The sequence below is a fragment of the Mya arenaria genome, chromosome 8, assembly GCF_026914265.1.
Source record: "Mya arenaria isolate MELC-2E11 chromosome 8, ASM2691426v1".
In the NCBI taxonomy this organism is placed as follows: domain Eukaryota; kingdom Metazoa; phylum Mollusca; class Bivalvia; order Myida; family Myidae; genus Mya; species Mya arenaria.
This window is the reverse complement of record NC_069129.1, coordinates 38,365,187-38,389,810: the sequence shown is the minus strand read 5'-3', so window position 1 is coordinate 38,389,810 and position 24,624 is coordinate 38,365,187. Positions and strand designations below refer to the sequence as shown.

The 24,624-nt window shown below is 34.5% G+C and overlaps 1 protein-coding gene across 4 annotated transcripts; it reads right to left on the bottom strand.

Moving 5' to 3' along the window:
* Positions 1-2,020: 2,020 nt before the first annotated feature.
* On the bottom strand, positions 2,021-23,423 carry LOC128243131 (repressor of RNA polymerase III transcription MAF1 homolog). Of its 4 annotated transcripts, none has more exons than XM_052960690.1 (7): positions 22,603-23,423; positions 21,064-21,204; positions 20,055-20,217; positions 16,402-16,646; positions 15,528-15,599; positions 12,950-12,998; positions 2,021-11,250 (listed from the first exon to the last, which is right to left on the bottom strand). In XM_052960690.1, the coding sequence occupies exons 1-6, from the start codon at positions 22,683-22,685 to the stop codon at positions 12,971-12,973; spliced, it is 732 nt and encodes a 243-aa protein (XP_052816650.1). In that variant the 5' UTR covers positions 22,686-23,423; the 3' UTR covers positions 2,021-11,250; positions 12,950-12,970. The 4 variants fall into 4 exon arrangements, with proteins under 4 accessions (XP_052816650.1, XP_052816651.1, XP_052816652.1 ...); XM_052960691.1 differs by having other exon boundaries at positions 12,966-12,998; XM_052960692.1 differs by lacking the exon at positions 12,950-12,998.
* Between the last annotated feature and the right edge of the window lie 1,201 nt (positions 23,424-24,624).

Genomic DNA, 24,624 nt, shown 5'->3' with positions numbered 1-24,624 from the left:
CTTTTAAGTTTCATCGAGATACAATCAAAACTGAAGACTGTATTGTGTTAACAAGCAATTGTTTACACAATAGCATTTTTTTATACTATCAAGGCCCATAATCTAGACATGCATAGGCGGATCTCGCTGGTTTTCGAAAGGAACCAAACTAATGGATATCTAGATACTGTACAAGTTTCATCGAGATAAATCAAAACTGAAGGCTGTATCGTGTTAACAAGGAATTGTTTACAGACGCACTGATTTTTTATACTATCAAGGCCCATAATCTAGGCATGCATGGGCAGATCTGGCTGGTTTTCGAAAGGAACCAAGCTCTAATGGATTTGTAGAAACTGTACAAGTTTCATAGAGATACAATCAAAACTGAAGGCTGTATCATGTTAACAAGGAATTGTTTACAGACGCACGGACGCACATACTACGTACACATTACCATATTATAAGCTCTTCTGGCCTTTGGCCAGTAGAGCTAAAAACAATTCCTGTCAATCTGTTTACAAGCAACAATCCATCCGTAAATTATGGAAGTCATTTGCTCCAAAACTTGAACATAGCTAGTAAAATTGAGTAAAAGGGTCTGTAACTTGACCAAAGTTGCCAGAAAAAAAAGAACTAGTAAACTTCATGGCGATAATGTTTACAAAGTTCCAAATGTGGATGTAGTTTGCTCCACACGCTCCCCTTTACCTATCAAGTACAAATCCAAGTTCAAGGGCATGTTACTCTACAGACAAATAAGTCGTGGAGAAAATGTTGTACTCATCATGGTATGATTACATTTACAAAATTCCAAAGCAATCCATCTTGAACAGTGGAGTAGTTCACTCCACATACTCCCTTAATGCCATCAACACAACGGTTCAGTTCAACGGCACACAACTCATCAACAAGTTTGTCACAACTGAATTTTTTAGGCCCTAAGTACACATACTGACCTTTCTAGATCTTTACACCACAAACCCCTTTATATGGTATGAAGAAAAATTGAAAAAATGCTCATAGTTTTAGAAAAATATGTATGGCACAAGTACACATCAATGTGATCAGATCATATGTACCAAGTTTGAAGACAATCTGTCTAAATTTGTGAAAGTATGTAATGTTCACTCCCCAAACTTTTTACAGCGGACCAAACAACCCATATTGTATCTCCAGATAACCCTAATTTAAACTTTGTTTGCAAGGGTTAAAATAATTTCATAAGGATAGTTTAAATACAATGTTTGGATTGCTATGAATGCCTTGCATATATTTTTTTATATGATTAAGTATAGATTGTATCTGAAGTTGATACCAAATTTGTACACATTAATGCAAATATTTTTTTATCTGAATACGAGGTATTTAATGCATAAGGAATAAGAATTGCACATACTTATATGGATCAGGACTGTAATCTAGTGACATTGATGTTTAAGAGATAAATATGTAGATTCTGGACTTCCATGTGTTGGGTCACTTCAATGTGAACATGGCCACATGTATTATATTTTTTTCTGTCCTTCAGAGCAGGGCAGAGATAGTTGACAATTGTTTTAAAGTCAAGGTCATTAATGCCCAAAGTAAAGGTCACACAAACCTGCATATTTTGTGTGACCTTCACTTTGGACATTGATGACCTTCACTTTAGAACATTTGTGACCTTGACTTTTGGATATAGGTGACCTTGACATGGACATTAGTGACATTGACAAGTGACCTTGAATTTTGGACATAGGTGACCTTGACCTGGACATTACTAACAGTGACAGGTGACCTTGACTTAAGGACACTGGTGACCTTGACATGGACATTACTGACAGTGACAGGTGACCTTGACTTAAGGACACTGGTGACTTTGACACATTGACTTTTGGTCCCTGGCATTTTTATCTCCATGTATTAACCATTTGTGTCCTTTTGTACTAAACATTCCAACAAGAAAAAAGAAATTGTAACCTATACAAAACATAACACATCCTAACATTAGTGTTGCAGTCAGTGCTTTCAAGGAGTTACTTTACGACAAACCAGCAAATAAAGGTAAAACAATTTTATTTTATACAAAATTTACACACATCATTTCTATCAGTATACATGTTCATTTTTGAGGGTCTATACAGTACACAGTAAAACTTAAGAGAAAACTAACAGTATTAAAAACAAGAGGGCCATGATGGCCCTAAATCGCTCACCTGAGTAAACAAGTTTAACCTTTGTTATCAATATAGCTTGTTTCTCAAAAAATATTGAACAAGAGCTGTCACAGTATGTGACAAAGGCCCCCGAATGTGACATTGACCTATGAACAAGTACATAAAAAGTTGATCTTGCCTTTATGTGTCAAATACATATGGCAAGTTATTTTAAATTGCCTCTGAGCATAGAAAAAATACCAACCATACTTGACAGCCAACACTCTTATGTCCTCATATTCAGCATTCCATTGTGAATAAACACTTAAGTGTATCTTTCACCTTAAAGGTAGGGACATGGGTCTTGCACACGACACGTCGTCTTGGTATGTCGAAAACATATGGCAAGTCATTTTAAAATCTGTCCATACAGGAGAAAGTCCCGGCCCGGACACGAAAGCCTATACTCTATGTACTTATATGCAGCATTCCATTGTAAATAAACAATAATTGTGACCTTGACCTTAAAAGTAGGGACACAGGTCTTGCAGGCGACATGTCGTCTTGGTATGTGGAACACATGTGGCAAGTTATTTTAAAATCTGTCCATACAAGAGAAATTTATATCCCGAACACGACAACCTATACTCTTTGTCCTTATATATGCAGCATTCCATTGTGAATAACACTTAGTGTGACCTTGACCTTAGAGGTAGGGACACAAATCTTGCACGCTACAAGTCGTATTGATATGTCAAACACATGTGGCAAGTCATTTTACATTATTTCCATACAAGAGAAAGCTACAGCCCGGACACGACAACCTATACTCTATGTCCTTATATGCAGCATTCCATTGTGAATAAACACATAAGTGTGACCTTAACCTTAGTGGGAGGGACACAGGTCTTAAACGCAACACGTCGTCTTAGTATGTCAAACACACATGGCAAGTCAATTTAAAATCTGTCTATACAAGAGAAAGTTACAGCTCGGACATGATAACATATACTTTATGTACTTATATGCAGCATTCCATTGTCAATAAACACTAAGTGTGACCTTGACCTTAGAGGTAAGGACACGGGTCTTGCACACGGCACGTCGTCTTGGTATGTTGAACACATGTGACAAGTTATATTAATATCTGTCCATACAAGAGAAAGTTACAGCACGGACACGAGTTATTGAGCCAGACACAGGACAGACGGACGGAAGGTGCAATTTTAATATGCCCACCTTCGGGGTCATAAAAACATACTCGTCAAACATGTTGCCTGGATAATCACTGACGGGACTTGTCACAGTTGCCTGCACACTGACAGGACTTGTCACAGTTTCCTGCACACCGACAGGATTTTGTTCAGTTGCCTGCACACTGACAAGACTTGATGCTTGACGGCACACTGACAGAATATGATTCTCACCTGCAACCTGACAGGACTTTGTTCAGTTCCCTGCGCACCACACTGACAGGACTCGATAATTGACTGCACACTGACAGCACTTGGTATAGATACCTGCACTCACCGGACTTTTTTCAGTTGCCTGCACACTGACAGGACTTTTTTCAATTGCCTGCACACTGACAAAACTATGTTAAATTGCTTGCACACTGAAAGAACTTTTAGTATAGATACACAAATAACAAACAGTGCACAACCCATCAATAAACTGCCTTAAGCTCTAAAAATCAAGTATCAGATCACATTCAACTCCGTCAACTAATATTATCACCTTGACCCGTCTAGGACAACATCACATTCCTTCTAATGTTAATAACAGTATTTTTCTTTATATAAGTTATAAGTGAAAAACACTATCCACACAGAAGATAAGATTATAGCATCTGCATGAACAATAATCTACATGAAGTTCAAGTCTGATTATTAAATTTATTATTAAGTAAAAATGAAATTTCTTCTAAAAAATAAAGTGTATAATAATTATTTGAATCTATGAATCTAAAAAAAGAACAATAATTACTTCAGAAGTGACTATGTTAAAGACTTCATAAAATTTAAAATATATTCCCTTGTTACTAAAAATCGAAAGTAGTGGAATCTCCAACAAAAAGGGAGACCATATAGCAAGACTTGCTACCCTTGCTTCAAGAAAAAACTTTACATAACTATTAGAATTTGACAAAGTGTATTTATAATGAACTTGTAGCCCACGGTCTGAGGCCAATTTTTCTCCAGGGGCATAATTTGAATAAAAATGGTAGATAACCAATCGACAATGTTACACACCAAATATTAAAGCACTAGGCTTCATAGTATTTGCCAAAAAAGTTTTGCAATTTTTCCTTCAGGTTGCCATGGCAACCAGAGTTCTGCATGGAATTAATTTCTTTGAACAATTTTGAAAAAGCACCAACAAAGGATCATTCCTATGAAGCTTCATCAAAATTGTCCAAGCGGTTTAGGAGAAGATGATTATAACCTAGTGTTGACATTTTCCTTAAGGTTGCCATGGCAACCAGAGTTCTGCATGGAATTAATTTCTTTGAACAATTTTGAAAAAGCACCAACCAAGGATCATTCCAATGAAGTTTCATCAAAATTGTCCAAGGGGTTTAGGAGTAGAAGATGTTTATACCCAATTGTTGACATTTTCCTTAAGGTTGCCATGGCAACCAGAGTTCTGCATGGAATTAATTTCTTTGAACAATTTTGAAAAAGCACCAACCAAGGATCATTCCAATGAAGTTTCATCAAAATTGTCCAAGGGGTTTAAGAGTAGAAGATGTTTATACCCAATTGTTGACATTTTCCTTTAGGTTGCCATGGCAACCAGAGTTCTGCATGGAATTAATTTCTTTGAACAATTTTAAAAAGCACCAACCAAGGATAATTCCTATGAAGTTTCATCAAAATTGTCCAAGCGGTTTAGGAGAAGAAGATGATTATAACCTAGTGTTGACATTTTCCTTTAGGTTGCCATGGCAACCAGAGTTCTGCATGGAATTATTTTCTTTGAACAATTTTGAAAAAGCACCAACCAAGGATCATTCCTATGAAGTTTCATCAAAATTGTCCAAGTGGTTTAGGAGAAGAAGATGATTATAACCAATTGTTGACGCCGGACGACAGACGCTGGACATAGACCGATCACAAAAGCTCACCTTGAGCACAAAAGATAGCGGACATAGACCGATCACAAAAGCTCACCTTGAGCACTTTGTGCTCAGGTGAGCTAAAAACAACAAGAACAGTGTGTCTAGATACTCATCTAAAATATACAATACCCAGAAGCCATCTTATCAACAAGAGTACAACAGAATATTGTAAGATAAGGCATTTGGCATGATATAATTACTCATTTTTTTAATATGTTTCAAAAAAATATCACTACTACTCGAGGGTATTTAAAATTGTGATTGTATTATACCATTGTTGATATTCGGTATTCTTTATATATCAAATATAAATGAATGACCTAGACGGCTCAGGGGCAGCAATATACCGGTATTTATACTCTAATCATTTAAAAAACAGAGTAAAAGCAAGTAAAATATTTACAGCAACTAATGTGAACTCGTGGCAAATAATTCCGACATTAATTAACAGATAATATGTGGCATCATAGGGCTTTTTTGGTGATTTTGATATTTGTTTATAGTAATTCTGATAGTAATTCTCTGGTTTAAATAACTGAGTCTGAGGCTTCAGACATTCGGCCAAAATCGTGTGATGCACGTCAATGATGTATTATATATATATATATTACTAATAAAGTAAATGTGAAGGCCAAGAAATAAACAACAACAACTTGTTCAAGTTTATTCTGAAAATTGCCACCCTCCTGTATAATACTTTGCATTGCTTTATTCAATAAATTTGATAAACTTGATTAAATCATCATATGTATCAGACCATTTTAAATGTATTTATTAGCTTGCATAATGCATTTTGTTTGTTAGAATATGTTACTTGATAAGTCTGTTTTTGAGAATATGCAGAAAAAAAGCCTAGAGCCGCTAGAAAAAAGATTATATCTTACATACATGTTTACCCATTTCATATGGTGTAACATGTTGACATAAAATAATGAAACCCAAAATCATTAGAAATGTCCAATGAAGAATGCCTTCATATCAATATATTTACATGAAGAGATCACATGAAAGTCAATGTACAAAAATGACAACTAAAGTTCCTACCTGATCAAACAATAAAACATCTGTAAAAATTTGGAAAATCAGAACAATAAAAATGTCAACCACTTTTTCTGCCAAAGAGAAAAAATATTGTGAAATTATAACTCAGATAAATTTTTTTTAGTTTGATTACATGTTAAAGAAAAGAAATATACAAACACAAATGTCACATAAGCAATGTTACAAAATATAAAAACACTGTTACAAAAGCAATGTAACAAAATATACAAAGACAAATGTTACATAAGCAATGTAACAAATATACAAACACAAATTTTACATAAGCAATGTAAGTTCACCATCAAGTTATATGCAATTTTGATTTTCTAGTTAACAACAAGATTCACAATGCATACAGTAATCATATCATAGAAACAAATGACTGAATGAAAAATAATCTTGTTCATTTAGCCAAAAACATGATAAGTTAACGGATTGCTATATAACAATAAAAAATATGCTCAATGTATGCGCACAATATTGGGCATATACAATGAGACATAAACAATGAGACAAACAAAAATACACAACTGTGTACCAATTATTATTTAGCAGCCAAGTACAAGTTAAGCAACAATCAAGAAATATTCAGTTTGGACTAACCTGACCCACGTTTTGAGGTTTTTATTTACTTCCAAACACCTTATTTACTAATGAAAAAATACGAACACCTGAAAGGCTTGGGATGCAACATTTTAGTGAGTGGTATAGAAAAGGCCAATACTACTGTTTATCAGTTGTAGCCATAAAGATAAGCAGCTAAGTGAAACACAGTATTATCTATAGTATGTCCAATGTTGACAGTACCATACAGATGACACAATAAAAATCATGTCATTTCAAGAGATTCTACAAAAATTATCTAAGCTCTTAAGGGCATACAAAACTCAAATTTCAATGCACGTTAGACTATTGACTTCTACACTGTTAAACTCCTAAACTGCTCAACAGTTCATTATCTGACTGGCTCTGTTACACCCTTTGCTATAAAGTAACAAAGCAAGATTAACAAATCACACTTTTATAGCCACTGTGAAGAAACAAAGTCTTAACGACTATTTAGCTCAAAAGTTAAATGTTTATCTAACTGTTTAGTTAGTTTATGCTAATTTCTTTTAGTTGGATTGTTACTTTAGTTGATAGCTTAAAGGATCACTCTTGAGTCTGTTTCCTTGGTAGAAACCAGCACCAAGGCACCCATTTTGACGAGCCTTCAGAAAGTACCCCTGGTGGGAATCGCACCCACAAGCTCTAGGACAGACACCTATAGCACTAGAGCACTCTCAACATATCAACCTTTCTGTTGGTTACATCATCTCAAATCAAATGACTGTCGCTATGTCTAAAATTCAAAATGGCTCCTGCATCAGAAACATTGGTTTCATATATTGAGGGGAGAATGTGACAATGTTCTATACTGAGGGGAGAATGTGACAACATTCTATACTGAGAGGAGAATGTGACAATGTTCTTTATTGAGGGGAGAATGTGACAATGTTCTTTACTGAGGGGAGAGTGTGACAACATTCTATACTGAGGGGAGAGTGTGAAAATGTTCTATACTGAGGGGAAAATGTGACAATGTTCTATACTGAGGGGAAAATATGACAACGTTCTATACTGAGGACAATGTTCTATACTGAGGGGAGAATGTGACAACGCTCTATACTGAGGGGAGAATGTGACAATGTTCTATACTGAAGGTAGAATGTGACTACGTTCTATACTGAGGGGAGAATGTGACAATGTTCTATACTGAGGGGAATGTGACAATGTTCTATATTGAGGGGACATTCCAAACAGAACTTTCCAGAAAAGGATTCTGTAACTAGTGTTCAATACAATGTAGCTGTTATGCAACATTCTAAAAGCATAAAGACAGTTCAGCAAATTAGTGTCAATACCTAACATTCAGGTAGTGAGTGAACTTAATGTCTTATATTTGTATTTGACATTAATTCCATTCAAAATCCTTGTATTAGACAAACCGGTTCATGTTATAAAACAAAATAAATAAGTAACATACTAATAATCATTTTGGAATGAATCCTGTCTAAAAAATCTATTGTACCATCCTATGAATAAAATTATACTAGAAATACTTTGTATAAACATGTCAAGCCATTAAATTCCTGTGACAGCACATGTAAAAGTTAATTTCATCAAAAAAGCATATGTGGTGTACTAAATATCAGTTAGGAATAATTTCTAAAAAAAACTTGACTACTCAAGTCCGAAAAAGTGGTGAACATACAGTTTGTGCCGAACATACCATAAGTGGAAATATTTAGTGTTTTAATATGTACATGACTATTAGGTGAATTTATATATTTATGGGACAATTTGAGACAACCAAGCCACCATTGAAATGAAATAATGTGAGAAATCATGTTGTTAAAAAACACAGTTTTCATAAGCTGATTTTGCTATCACTCTGTCACTTCCTTTATTAACAGTAAAAACAAAACCACAGTCACACTTAGAAAATCAGCATGTTAACAAAACATCAGCATGAAAACAAAGTACCCAATTCCACGCATTTTAAACCTGTGACCTGGTTTTTGCACATTGAATCATACTGTGAAATCATTAATGTTCATGGGGCATTAATGTTCGAGGTTTTCGTGGGTTAGGTGATCCACGAATTCAAGATCCCACGAAATATAGACCCTTTATTCACTTTTTCAATTGCCATGTTATGTACATACTCTAGTTTATTCGTTACAGAGGCCGCAGTATACATCGTATATAACCGTCTCACTATATATCGTAATATCATTGTTTTGTTAATATATTATATCTGCCTTTAACAAATAATTAACCAAATCGTTTTAATGTGTTTTATGAACCAAATGACAGAAGCACGTGTCTAAACATGTTGAAACAATTTTTTTTTTCAAAAATGAAAAACCACGAATTCAAGTACCCACCAAATTGTAATTTTTCGGCAAGCCACAAATTTCATGCAAACGAATATAAATGATTTCACAGTATATATATATATATATATATATATATATATATATACTACCATCTATAAACCAAAACAATTAAAAACAAAAAACTAGAGCACAAAGTTATCACACAAATTGCTTCTTTAAAAATGTACACTGTGTTCTTATAGGAAAAATCTATTTGGAAATTGTACATAACTTAAATGTACATTAACTAGGGGTGGCTGAATCAGCCGGTATTCTATCAAGGAAAGGGAAGAAATTCATTCACAGTGTAAAATCAAGAGTCAATATGAGGAACATTCAGGAATCTTTCTTCAATTAATTATTTTATGTGAATACAAATCAATAAGTTGGTCAACACATTACAATCTATTACTTAAGTAATGATAATATCCAGAAATCAAATGGATTTCAAGATCAAACTGAATTCAAACTGAATCGCTCTTCTTGGGTTTTCTAAAACAAGGGCATAACTTGACAATAATCAAAGGCAGTGTTATGGACCTTGCTACACATGGGCATATTGTCTCCGGCAACCTGTGTATTAAGTTTCATTTGAGTATCTTGAACTGATTTTGAGTCATGGCCAATGGCAACACCCAAGACTACAATACCTAGTCATGGCTAACGGCAACACCTAAGACTACAATACCTAGTCATGGCCAATGGCAACACCTAAGACTACAATACCTAGTCATGGCCAACGGCAACACCCAAAACTACAATACCTACTAGTCATGGCCAATGGCAACACCCAAGACTACAATACCTAGTCATGGCTAACGGCAACACCTAAGACTACAATACCTAGTCATGGCTAACGGCAACACCTAAGACTATAATACCTAGTCATGGCCAATGGCAACACCCAAGACTACAATACCTAGTCATGGCTAACGGCAACACCCACAACTACAATACCTAGTCATGGCCAATGGCAACACCCAAGACTACAATACCTAGTCATGGCCAATGGCTACACCCAAGACTACAATACCTAGTCATGGCCAATGGCAACACCCAAGACTACAACACCTAGTCATGGCCAATGGCATCGGCAACACCCAAGACTACAATACCTAGTCATGGCCAATGGCAACACCCAAGACTACAATACCTAGTCATGGCCAATGGCAACACCCAAGACCACAATACCTCGTCATGGTCAATGGCAACACCCAAGACTACAATACCTAGTCATGGCCAATGGCAACACCCAAGACTACAATACCTAGTCATGGCCAATGGCAACACCCAAGACTACAATACCTAGTCATGGCCAATGGCAACACCCAAGACTACAATACCTAGTCATGGCCAATGGACCTAGACTTTGTCTTTGAAGAAAAGATGAGATAAAACATAAAACTCAAACAAATGTGAATGGCAGAAATGTGAAACATATAATCATAAACTATTTAAGTCATTCAAACAATCTTGCCTTTTATTTGTAAGGGATCTTAGCTGTACATAAGGGGCTGCAATGGGATAGTAAAATTGTACACAGTGACTAGCTATACATTATTACAAAAAATGCCTATTACTCAAGTTCACTTCTCTAGTTTGTACGGTAATTACTTTTCTCACACAGATGATGATGATGATGATGATGATGATGATGATGATGATGATGATGATGATGATGATGATGAGATGATTCTTTGATTACCCCTATCCAATTGTTACTTTGACAAATCAGTGTTAACATGAAGTTCCATACTATTTAAAATTTGTTGCAAAACATGTTTTTGAATCACAAATTTAATAAAAAAACAAACAACTTAACTTATTATTTTATCACAAGTAGCCAAATGTGCCTATACAATCATTTTAACAACAGAATCTTGGCTACTGTAAGTTGCAAAATGTGTATGTGATAATGTGCCCAATCAAGTTTATGGAAACTGTTGAGTGCTCCTTCACAATGGTACTGTTGAGTGCTCCTTCCTTCAATATGGGCTAGTGTCTGGGTGCAGCTATCAAGTTTGGCATTCAACACATTCATTCCATATCACTGAAAAGGAGACAGTAAAAGAATACCTATTATCATATTTAGATAATAATATACACGTGTAGAAGTTAAGATTAATAGTATATATATATAATTACTTATCTGCATATGTGTAAAGTGTTCATACATTACCATGATGAATATTTATCTATGAAATTAAATGCAATGGCTTATATTTTAATATTTTGAAAATAAAAGATGCAAGGTATGATTTGCAGAATGCACACAAGTGCCAACTCTTCAAAGACAGTTTCTTTCAAAAAGCACAGCACACTGAATAATGGTAAATGTAAACCAAGTTAATTTCTAAATGTTTGCTTATTTATGCTGATGTATAAAAAAAAATTCAGTTGAGTTTTTATAACTCTGATCCACCTACCTAATTTTTGCTATTTTTATGAAAAAATATCAAAGACAAATCAAACTTGACAAATTGTCATCCCTTTGTGCTCGATAATGCTGAAAACCAGTCTGATAACAGTATTTTAATTGATTGTCCATACCACCTTCCCAATTATTGGTACATTTTCAGTAAGATGTATTTTGTATTATAGAACACATAGGGTAATTCATTTGACCAGAAACAAATAACATCTAATGATGATTGTCTAATGTTTTCCCATTAGTGTTAAAAAATTGTTCCCTTCTGCAGATAATATATATTTTTAAGTCAGAGTAACAAAAATGTTCTTGCTTGTCTGACTGCCAAATAATACCGATATAAGTGGTGAATTTGACATGAACATGTTACTGTACAGACACTTAGGTGTTAATATTATTTAGTGATTTACACATAAAATTGTCTCGTATTACGGTATGTATTTTTCCATGTCATAAGGAGCAAAACTTTGGTTTATTTCTTTTTTCTTTTAAAATCTCTAGAAAAATGCTTCTACAATTAAGCCGGGTAAAGAAATATCAGGAAGTCTTTATTAAGATCCAGCATGCTAATGGTAATATGATACAAGTTTTGGTGATAAAAGGTGTTCCAAATGTACGTTGTCAAATTTTAGAGAATGGACACTGTAAACACAGATTTTGCTAATTCCAGGGTCATAACTCTAGAGTGACAGAGGCAACATAACATGGCTTGTTATAGAAATAGACCAAGATATTCTGTCCATAAACATTCTGACCTAATTTGGTGATGATTGGACGAAAGCTTCTAAAGTATTAATCAGACAAGACCGATTTTAGATAAGTAGTATAATTTAAGGGCGATTACTCTCTAGTACTCTGAGCGATTTGGCTGGTTATCAAACTTGTCCGAGATACTATGACCAAACGCATTCTGACCAAATTAGTTGATGATTGGACAAACACTTCTCAAGATATTGATCGGACAACTTACTTGGGGCTGCCCGGTAAAACTATAATATAGCCTGTTCTATGAACAATTTTATGATGACGCTGGTAAAAAAGACAAGTGCAACATCGGTTTGGTATGGCCAGTTGCTCACATAAATAAAACATGGTCAAGAAAGCAATATCCAACAGTAACTTACATACCTCAATATTTCATAATTATTTTAAATACTTTTAGTACATGAATACCAGTTAGTGCATTTTGTCCCATAAGCATTATGTAAATGAAAAGACAGAAATCCCTCTAAGCATTGTGATATGTAGAAGTCAGTGTTTAAGGTAATGGTGTTTATTATACTTAGATGAGATTTGAAAACAAGCATACAAGAATGCATACATGTAAATCTTGTTACTTGGTTTAATATTCCCACATCGATCGTCTCGATCTAAAGGTCAACAAGAGAAATATAATGCTATAATGTACATGTATAGAAGTTGTTCAAACAATCACAATTCAGTATAAGTGTTAATTTATACTAAGTTATGTTTAACCAATCATGAAGAGAGCTTTAAGCTGATATGACTCACTCCTGAGTCTGAGTTTCCTGGGCAGAAACCAGTACTGGTGTCCATTGTTACACGCCAAGAGAACTTTACTATGTTGGAGTTCAAACATAAGACATCTTGGGAGAGACGTGGACGCTTCAACCACTTCACCTATATCATCCCTTAGGTGTTGTAAAATTAATCTTTTTAAAATGCCAGTGGGAGATAAAACATTTAAGTTCAACATGTGTTTAGGGCATTAAACAAGGAAATTATTCACATTATAAGGAACTTTATGTTACTGTTAACCGAAAGTTGAAACTCAGTTTACATGTATGTTTTTTAGTCATAAATCTGAGAGTTATACTCTGAACAAACAACTTATAAACAAAAGATGATACATGTAAATAGAATTCCTCTAATTGAAAATGTTGTCTGTCCTGAGTTCCTATAATAGTCAATATTTTACACACCATAACTAGTTAATAATAATAGCAAGTGCAGATATTTTCATTTAATTAATATTACATAAGCTAAAAATAGTAAAACATCAATTTAAATAAATTGAAAACTGAAACATTTGAAAAATAGTTTTTAAGTATTTGCAATGTAAATTGCATGAACAAGCAATCGTTTGATCAAGGGATATAATCGAATCATGATTGTACAGCGTTTCCTCCTGAAATAACCAAAGTGATATTAGTGAAGTTTTGACAATTTCATGGGTGGTACCTCTTGAATAAACTAGAGCTGTCACAGGAGTGACCAATACCCACAAATGCCACCTGGACAACGGAATGGCAAACTGTTTCTTTGAAAAGAGGCCATAACTCCGAGGTTATTGTACACTGCATTTCCACTCATCATGCTCTACCAGAGTATGTTGTATAATTAACAACCATTGAGTAATTTAGAAGTTACGCTGCTGACAAAAAAAGTAACAAAGGATAATATCTCGGTCCTAAGCTGAAATAGTTATGTTTTTTCTTGTACCCTGGAATTTCACTCAATGTCATTTACCATTGTATGCAGTTTAATTAAAATAAATCCAAAAGTTTCCAAGTTATGATCTGGACAAGAAAAGTTAATAAAGGGCAGTAACCCTAAAATATGCTAAAATGGAGGTATTGTTTTTGTAACTGCACGTTCTCTCATTGTGCTTGACCATTATATGAAGCTCAATTGAAATATATCTATTCGTGTTCAAGTTATGCTCTGGATAAAGTAAGTAACAAAGGGCAATAACTCTGTAATTAGCTGAAATAGAGTAATGGTCCATGTTCACTGCACTTCCTCTCATTGAGCTTTGCCATTGTATAAAGTTTAATTAAATTCCATTAAGTACTTTTCAAGTTTCCGGACAAGGAAAAATGACAAAAGGCAAAAACTCTTAAGGTAAAATAGAGTTAAGGTTCTTGTACACTGCTTCAAGTTATGCTCCAGACAAGAAAAAGTAACAAAGGGCAATAACTCTGTAATAAGCTGAAATAGATAATTGCTTCTTGTACACTGCACTTCCTCTAATTGCGCTTTACTAAGACAATTCAAAGCCATAACTGTAGAGCTAATATTAAACGTGGCTGTTGATTAAACTCAGTCGAGATATTATGCCTTAAACTTTGATAAGAAATGCTGAAGTTAGAGAGAAGACAAATGAATTTGTTCAAATTTAGACAATTCAAGGGCCATAACTATGGATTTAATAGTGCTTTCTGGCTGTTGATTGAACTGTCAATTGTTGAGATATTATGCCATTAAACATTGTGACCAACCTTGGTAAAGATTGGATAATAAATGCAATGTTCAATAAGAGAGTGGAAATGTAAGTGTGGCGCAGCGGTTGCCGGATGCCATTTAACACAGGCTACATCAAAATCAAAAGCTACATGTACATGACTTGTGTAGGCCATTCTCAAATGTTTTTTGGTTTGTAGTATTCCTGAGATATTTACCATGGCTCAGTAGGTAGGAAACTTGTTGGTTGTTTTTAACAGAATGTTAACAAGACAATAAAGACTAGAACAGCGAAAAGCAATGTGTTTTTACTAGCTTCAGTCTCAGATATATTTCACCCATCACAAATAGAAATATTTCAGGCCCCCATAGTTCATTTATCCAAAAATATTATTTTTTTAATCAATGTACACAGCTTACAGGTATTTCCTATGACTTTTCTCAACCAAATTAACCTACATCTTCTTCCATCAGGGTTTTAAATCGAAATGTGTTACAATTATGATAATGGATTTTTTTGCACCTAACATTGAAAACAATGAATACACAGTTTTCATAAGATATATCATAAAAACCAATTTCAGGGACAATTTCCCTTTAAAAAAATATTTGAGTCAGATACTTTTTGCTACAATAAAACAACTTTTTAAGGATGGCCATATTTTCCAAATGAGCCAATCAGAACAAGAACTTACTTCTCGAACATCATGTCACTGGATTCATCCATGGAAATGTCTGTCCCAATCCCAGAATCTCCATACGGACCACTGCAAAAGACAATTTCAAAAGTGAAATGGATTTACCCTTTAAATTATTATTTTATAAACAAATCACGTATATCTCTCAACATACATTTTATAACTCATGTTATTTGTGCATTGTTTACCTCTTGTAAAACAATGACAGAAAATACTTTGTAACCAGTAGTCGAAATAAGAACAAGTCATGAAATTCTTAATTTTATAAAGCAATACTTGTTGAAAGATTTGATGCCAAGAACTAGTGTAAGAAGTCTGGCTTGTTCATCCAAGTTTAATTTTGATTAATGCAACACAATCAGACCCACTTTCATCAGAGTTTTTTTTAATACATCCAAATCACATCTCAAAACTATATTGAAACAGTTGATAATTTTGCTACTTCACAATTTACCAAAAGACATGTACTAGTTTCATAGAATTTTGACAATAGGAAATTGAAAATTTAATTTTTGTTAAGCAAACTGACAGTGTAGTCAAAATTATATGTTTGATCAAAGGACATTACTGGTGGATTTTCATTTTATCCTGCATAAATGTAAAAGCAAATTGTCCAAAAATGTATGGCAAGACAATGAGGCAGTCTACAGTGGGTAAACACTGCCTCCAACAAGTTAAAGTATGTGATATCTTCCCAATTAACCTAATTCATACACTTTCAATTTAAAAGAATTAAGCGTTTTACTTTTAAGTTCTGAAATAGGAATATGTAGGTGATAAATGTTCTGTGTGACATAAAAAATTGTGTTCACCAAGTAAAGAGTTATCTAACACAATTCCATTGTAAAACCTTTGTTTCAACTTCAACTACCTGGTAGCCTTGCAAGTGAAGAAAACAATCCGCTTCATTTTCTTGTTGTAGAAGAAATAGTTGAACGACCACGTGCATCCCTCTTCACCAAACGGGTCGGAGGACAGGTCAGGATTGTAGCTGTATACATCGCATTCCCGTAGGTTGATCTCCTCATCAATGGCCGTCCACAGATTCTGCTTAAGATTACTAAAGGCTTCATTAGCTACTGTCTGAAGCTGGCTTTCAACTGCGTTCAACACAAACTGAAAATAAAGTTTAAAATGTTTGGTTTATACAGAGGTTGACAAAAGTCTTTAAGCAGTGGTCGAAATTAGCACAAGCCCACAAGCCCTGCACTGGTAAAATGTCTTTCGGGCTTGCTCAAATTCTGAATTTTATATAGCAGGGCTTGTTTAAAAATTTGATGCCAAGCAATAATATAAGAATTCGGGCTTTTTCATCCTAAAGTCTAATTTCGATGACTGTTTAAGCATACAATACAATGAGCAACAGTTCATTTCAATGTATGCATTGGTCATAAGCCGTGTCAGAAAAATACAGCATATTTTGGGGTTACAAAAACACGAATCTCGTCAGGAATTTATAGCCAAAATGGACTGAACTTCACAATCTTAGTTTCTTGTTGACCAATATCTTTTAAAATTTAATTAAACATTTGTCATGATATTGTTCCTTAAATATATCTTTGTTTTCAATCAATGTTTATATTCATCATCGGCAACACAGTACTTTTTTCCAACATACCGTGGGACAACTGACTGACAAAATCTGGTTTTAATAATTACCGTAAATGACTGGGTATTAGACGCACTTTTTTCCCTCAGATTTTGATGCAAAAAAATGCCTGCGTATAATACCCAGTAACAAATTTTTGAACTTTTTTTCTGAGGTCAATTTCTAGCCGAGAGTTTGTTTAGATTTATGTAGAAAGGGATGTTACTCGCGTCATATTGATCGAGTATATACGGGTTAAAACGGCACTTGAAGATCGGGATACGGTATATCGTAAGACGTTTATAATTTCAACAAAAATATTTTTTGATTAAAGTTACGATAATTCACCTAAGAGTTCGTACACTCTAAATATTTGGACACCCATAATTATTTCCCAAATACATCAATCATAACTTTCATAGTTACCAAGTTTCACAGACGAAGATTATTGATTTTTATCTTAACAATGCCTGGCTAGATTACCTAACCGTATACACCACTGTGACAATTTAATTAGTTACTACCCATCCTAAACGATTTATTGCCTGTTGGAAAGGAAGTGTGATATATTTATTTGAGGATTAAACAAACAACAAGGGCAATCAAGAGATTGAGAAAACATCGACATGGCATGTTTGTAAAACGATCTGCCAATAAGCTTTCAAACTTGTACCACACTTATAGACTATATGAAGCAATAATCGTACATTAATCCTGCATAGCAATGTCCATGCTCTCCACGAGATCCTCGTGGGTATAACTGTAAGTTATGTGACGTCACACAGTGTGACTCTTTGATCTGAAGCCGATAGAATGTGTTTATTCAGTTCAGTGCATGTATAAATAAAATGGTGTTTTAATTAACTTCATGAAGGATTTACACTTATAGGCGTAATAAATAAGTTTATGACCATTGATTACTACGGATAAATTAATAAGTGGTAAAAACCAAACATGAAGAAAAAAGGCAGGTTAAACAAACATGTAAATAAAATGTAAAAATGATAATTTTCTATGTATTCGGAGAGTGAAAAAAATAATTAATTTATGGTGTTTCGGCCGAACTCTTGTGAATTACGGTATTCAATATTATTTTGAATAATAAACTGAATTAAACAATAATCAAACTTACATATAAAAAACAAAGTTGGGCACTGTCAAAATATTTTTTGCATAACATAACTTTTCATTCTCGACAGTATGGTTGTATGGTTTTAAAGATAACCATCGCGATTTTCACGAAAAAAGAATTTTTTGTCACTGTCAACAAACATGGTGGCTGAAAATGCCGGACGATTTTGACATTTTTTGTATGCGTCTTTTAACCAAAAACATAGATTAAAAGTTTTTTTCTCGGATTTTTCACAGATTTTTTCCCCTGCGTCTAATACCCCCTATCGTCTTATACCCAGTCATTTACGGTATGCATGAGGCAGGGAAGACAACTCTTCTTCCAATGAATTCACATGTTACAATGAAATATTTTTTCAACAACCTTGTATTGTCAGTAGCCTCCATGGCAAAGTGGTCTTGACTGGTTACAAATATTATTGTACTAAAAAGGCAGACCTGGTTCAATTCCGGCTTTCGCATGAATATTTTTCAACGGGAAACCAATGAAACTGCCTTAATATCAATTAAATTATTCTTGATTAAGAGATTTTCCTAGCCAAATCGCCTACAGTACACAAGGAAGCATAGCGTAGAAGTGCATCAGGGGTATCTGACAATGGATTTTATTCAGAGTTTTTTTCATTCTATTGGTATATATCTATCGGTATAATATATACTTGTAATAGAATAACTTCCAGCATGAAAAGTTCGATGAAATAAGGCAGTTTTTCATTTATGTGAAATTATCTCTGGAAATTTAATTTTCCCTTCAATAGGCTTTCACATCCTACTTTTCCCCAACTAAAGAGCTTTGTCCACTTCCTTCTAGTCAGAGATAAAGCCTTGATGATAAAAACATGTAAGTCTACGACCTGTCAATAAGCCCTTACAGGATTTGAATTTAGAAAAAAATTATCCTCGCAATTTTTGCGAGTACTGAAAATGCCACTTCTGTAACATGCAAAATCTGAAGTGAACTCGCAATATTTTTTCTTCACCCCAATAACAATGATTTCTGTGTTATAACAATTCACCTTCTAAAGCCAAATTAGATTCATAAACATAAAAGACGTACTGAAGAAGTCTGTTACACAGTTTGCACAAAATATCTTGCAGACGTTCCCATTGTTGTCTGTATAAAATACTATTGAAGGTTAATATAAGTGAAGTTTCTTCTCCTATTTAGATACAGTTTTTATGGACGGTTTATTAAATTTTGACTTCTATGTCAGATGACTTTGAACATCGCCGTCAGCGGTCGTCGATTTTAAACATCCAGGCATCAAAACACTGTTTTCATAAAATTATTTTCTCTTGTCATGATGATGGACTGTGCCTCATAATTAATAAGATTTTAGCCCAAAAATGCCGCCTAAAACCTGAACACAAAATAACAGTCTACAATGTGAACTAAGTGTAACACGCTTTCTTTGTGTGGAAAAGAAAGTAGGCAAATTGAAAGTTGCTATTTTTTTGTTCAATTCGAGCCCTGCCTTTACCAATATTTTACCCCACCAGTGGGGTGGCAGACATATAGCCATATTTAGACAACAGGTCACTGCCGACAGACAGACATACATGTATGAAAAGCCCAGTGGGGAAATAGACTTGGCTGGACCTATCTATTTTTTATGCCGGGATCATCTCCAATCCCCGGGATTTTGACAAATTCATCATCAGGGGTGGGATTAAGACAACAAAATTTGTAGTTTTTCTTAATCCCCTGGGTATGCCTCCCCCACCCCCTACACCTGGTCTCCATCTGGTCTTGAAAAACATTGACAGATGCATTATAAGTATTCATCAGAAATCTGTTATAGCACCTCAGCACTGGGCTCCTTGCTAAATTCATCACTTTTAGCATTGCTGAAGTCATAGTCTGGGTTAAACGAGGCGTTGAGTGTGGAGATGAGGTAAAATAGTGTCTTCGTCGAGATGGTGTCACACAAGTAGCTCTCGCCATCACTCATACTCCGACCATAACTCCTGCAATACATACATGAATGATGCAAGTTAAACTTGTTGAACCGACAATTATACTTAAGTAAAATGGACATTGCACTTGAAATGTCAAAAGATCATTAATGCCTTGGGCCGTCAATAGTTATCTCATACGTCATATATACAATGTCTTTATTTGTCAACATATCAACATGCATGTATGACCAATGAAGATGACAAAAAAAAGACAAAATTGTCCTTAAAGTTAGTTTACACCTTCCCTCTATGCCAAACAAAAGTAAAGGGATATATTTTTGTCCATTAATTTGCATTTACCCAATATTACAACTTAATGGCTGTCTGGTGACTAGCACACTGTGTATACTGTGTATAAGATGCTAGCATACATGTAGATAGGACACAGGCAAACAGAATGATGGAACAGAAATGGTACATACATGTATCATTGATATATATTGTCGTTTAAGTACCAACAAAATGCCTTTTTTTTTTTGGTATCGTTTGGTATTTCTGTGTGTCAAAATATTCAGACACTTTCAAATATTGTGGTGAAAATTAGGGGTACCCGGTAGTCACTTACATAAAGAAAAAAAACTTTTCCACATTTCTGGAAATAACAGACTATGGTATTTTAAATACAAAAGAAAAAATAGTGTGGCCTTTTAACAAGAACAAAATTGGCCAGTTTAATAATTCTGTCTTTGCAAATTGAATATAATTATTATGTGTAGTATCATATTTATAAACTGATTGGACAGAAGAGAATCAGGCTATACCTATCGCTGTAAACCCCCCCAGAACTATACAGTTAAAAGCTGCATCCGGTATTAACACTGTATTGAAATTAATATTTTGTTTCATTAAACCTACTTGGCCGGGCTGAGTGATATGGTGCTCTGTGGAGGAGACAGAACTTGAAGATCTCTTGGGTTATTGTCATGTGACTCCTGCATCAAAGTCTTGAAAAGACGCTTGTCATTCCCAGCCATCTTGCATGAATAACTTTCCAGTCTGAAAATTAAACATACATTTGTATATAAATCATTACATTTTATCACCAACCTGAATATAATGGCACATAGTTATACTGTATTATATGTCATTGCTATAATTCGATATTATCCAATTAATACATAAGACAATTATTTCATTTGAGTTTGGAGAAAGCCATAAAGGAAATGCATACATGCATGTTTTGCTGTTGCCATCCAATGGAATACATTCAAAATAAATTTTATCCTCTGAAACTAAGAAGTTAGAACTAATGTCTAATAAAATAGTAAAAAAACTCTAGACAATTAACACGTTATAGTATGCCACCGCTGTCACCTATACCTGTTGTCACGTGTTCGGAAACTTCCTGTCATCATTTTTTTAAGAGGCTGCTACTTTTTATTACTCAGGTAGCGTTACTTAAAGGTGCCCCTGTTATACCTGAAGGACCTTTTTTATTTAACTCTATTTTATCTCTCTATATATATGTATCTTCTTTGTTTCACTTATTCCAAAACATAGTGAAATAAGGTATAACATATAATATATATCACGAATGGAATGCATACATATAAAGATTGGATTTCCCACATTACTAAATAAAGGCAATGTAATTTATCAAAACTTATAAGTTAAAGTAAATTGCCATTGCAGCATTTTTTTTAAAATCCTGACACATTTATATTAATGGGGAATCAATAAAATATCATAAGTTAACAGTTGGAAACAAATTAATGAACTTATTATAAATATATTGGTGAGCCCTACTTTTTTATTGCTATTTCTTGCTACTGTTATCAGATAGGTTTAAGATTGGATTAAGGAATAATATACAACATGATAATTATAAGTAGTAATTACTAGACTCTCAACCTGTATCTACTATCATTTTTCTTCTTCTTTGCTTTGTTACCTTTACTAGTTTTAGTCTGAATTTTTTAACTCAAAATAACTGTTGATAGATTAACTTATGCACCAATCAATTGTAACCACGGCCCTCCAGGTCCGGGGGTATACCGGGGATAGCCGGGCAAATGGGCCGTGTTTTTACCTTTCAGATGGCCCCGCAGTGCCAGGTGAATGCGGTGGTTTTATCTTCGCGCAAAATATAGCGGGGAATGGGCCTTAACTAGGGTCTCTTGGGTGCGGGGGACATTTGGCGGGGATTTTACCATCAGTTCGTCCCTGCAGGGCAGAGATTTTACCCGGGGTTGGCTGGACCAAAAGTCAAAGTCCCCCCTATACCCCGGACCTGGGGGGGCCGTGATTACAATTGACTGGTGCATTAATTACGCTACGACCAGTTTTTGTAAAACACAGCATACAATTGCTTAAAATTTAACATCAGATTCATATATATACTGAATAAGTATATTGAATCTAGACATAATAAAGTTAAGGTTAAGTTATGCCTACCTTCCCTCAGTCCTGTAGTTTTCCATTTCAATTGAAAGCGCTGCATTGATCGCCTCAAACTTTGCATTTTCAAGAAACTTCATCTTCGTCTCTTGCTTCGAGTTTCAGCTTCACCTCACAGCTGTACTATCAGTATTCCTTTATCCTGTCTTTAAGGTCGCTCTTGATCTTATACTGGAACTTGACAGTTGTTTCTTAACTGAATTCTAATGAATTATTATGTTTACTGAGTCAAAGAACTAGGAAGTGACAAAAGTCTTAAAGAATTAAAACACAGTGGACACGGAACTTTGATTTTACCAGAGTTAATGAGCATTAAAATGTTTTGCACAGATTTTTCACTTGAGCACTGGTTCATTTCAATATCTCGATATTCCTTTTCGATCCCCATTTGGGAGGGAATTGCAAAATCAGTGTAAATCAGCTGTGTGAAAACAAAATGTCAATTTTTACAAAGAGGAATCAACACCTTCATAAACACTTTCTTCACTAATAGATTATACAAACGTTTAGAAAAGTCATCAAGTTTTGACTTTTACGTGGATATCTGTTGAGATTGTGTCGTATAAACTGCACTTTACCGTTTTTCAGAAGCAATTTAGTTTCCTTGTAAACAAATGGTGACCTTAACAAAGTAGGCCAATCAATTTACCCACAATTCCGTCTCTGACGTCAAATACGAAAGAGAATAAACTTCTTTGTTATTTTATCGTATTTCCACGAGGCTAAGTTTATTTAAGAAAAATAAATAAAAAAAATATACGATGGAAAGATTGTTTATTTATTTTTTATCAGGGATTCCTTTTAGACTGCGTATGTTTTTAGAAAATAATAATTGCCTCCCTTGGCTTCTACTTCTTTTTCTTATTGAAGAGTTAACAGGGGAAGCAAATTACCTTGGGCACTAATCTGTTCAATTTTTGTTTTGGTTGTAAGTGTTGCCTTTATATATTTTTACCCGTAATAATCCTTGTTTGTATGCTTTATTTACCAAAGCAGATACTGCAGATTTAAAGTTTCATTAGAATTATTAGTATTCAGTAGACACTACGTCACGTATCAGTTTTATTTTATTCTATTTCCCATGTCATCGATGACCAAGCAGGCAAGCCGTACTCATAACGCTATCGTTTGAGCACAGTGTACAGATCCATCCTCAATAGTCGGCAAAGATCCAGACCAGGCCCCAATTTTTCAAAAATTCTTATATGTTACTCAAGTATCTTATTTCATTTTAAAAAATGAATATTACAAATTTATACCAAATCAAAGATAGTGTGCTGGGCTTGATCCTCTTAAAGGGACTTAAGATGGTTTAAGAAAATGGGGTCAGCAGATGGAAAGGAAGATTGACGGGGCCTGGATTTAACGACCATACAGCCCAAATTGGGGTACTTACAGTACACTACCACATTTTCCAGCTACTCTGAGGGTCTGACAAATTCATTGTGGACTTCCGCCGAGTATGTAACACGCTTTCCTCACTAAAATCCGCTGAGTTTCACTGAGTTGCTCTTTTTCCGCAGAGGGTTTTATTGACGGTAGGGCATGTGATTGCGGGATCGTGTTGATTTATTGACCTCAAAGCAGAACTCCGGGTTGTATGCATTGCTATTACATTGCTTAACTGTTGAAATTAAATGTTTGTTTTGTATAAAAATCAGTCAATCATTCTCACATTTGTTTGTTTTTCCTTGTTAAAATAGAAAGAAAACATATTCCATAAAAGTATATTATTTTTTGTTCGGTTATTAATTTACCTTTGAACTCATATTTATAGTTTTAACATTAACCTTCATTAGCATTGTAAATTGCCTGTTGATATCTGCACTATTAAAACACAACACCATAGCATGGGGGGGGGGGGGGGGTAAGCTTATTTACCCTCACCATCGGAATATACCCATTCAGTGAGCAAGCTACGTTTTACAATGATTCTACAGTTTTTAAAAACATTTTTCTGCTTCATTGATCATAGCGTGGGTGCTATGGACTATACAATATGTCAAGTTCTACACAATA

Coding starts and splice junctions, on each gene's coding strand:
- LOC128243131 (XM_052960690.1), bottom strand. CDS start 22,685: ATGAAGTTTCTTGAAAATGCAAAGTTTGAGGCGATCAATGCAGCGCTT. Junction 20,218..21,063: donor ATATCACTCAGCCCGGCCAA/GTAGGTTTAATG, acceptor TATGTATTGCAG/GAGTTATGGTCGGAGTATGA. Junction 12,999..15,527: donor AGTGACATGATGTTCGAGAA/GTAAGTTCTTGT, acceptor GTTGACCTTTAG/ATCGAGACGATCGATGTGGG.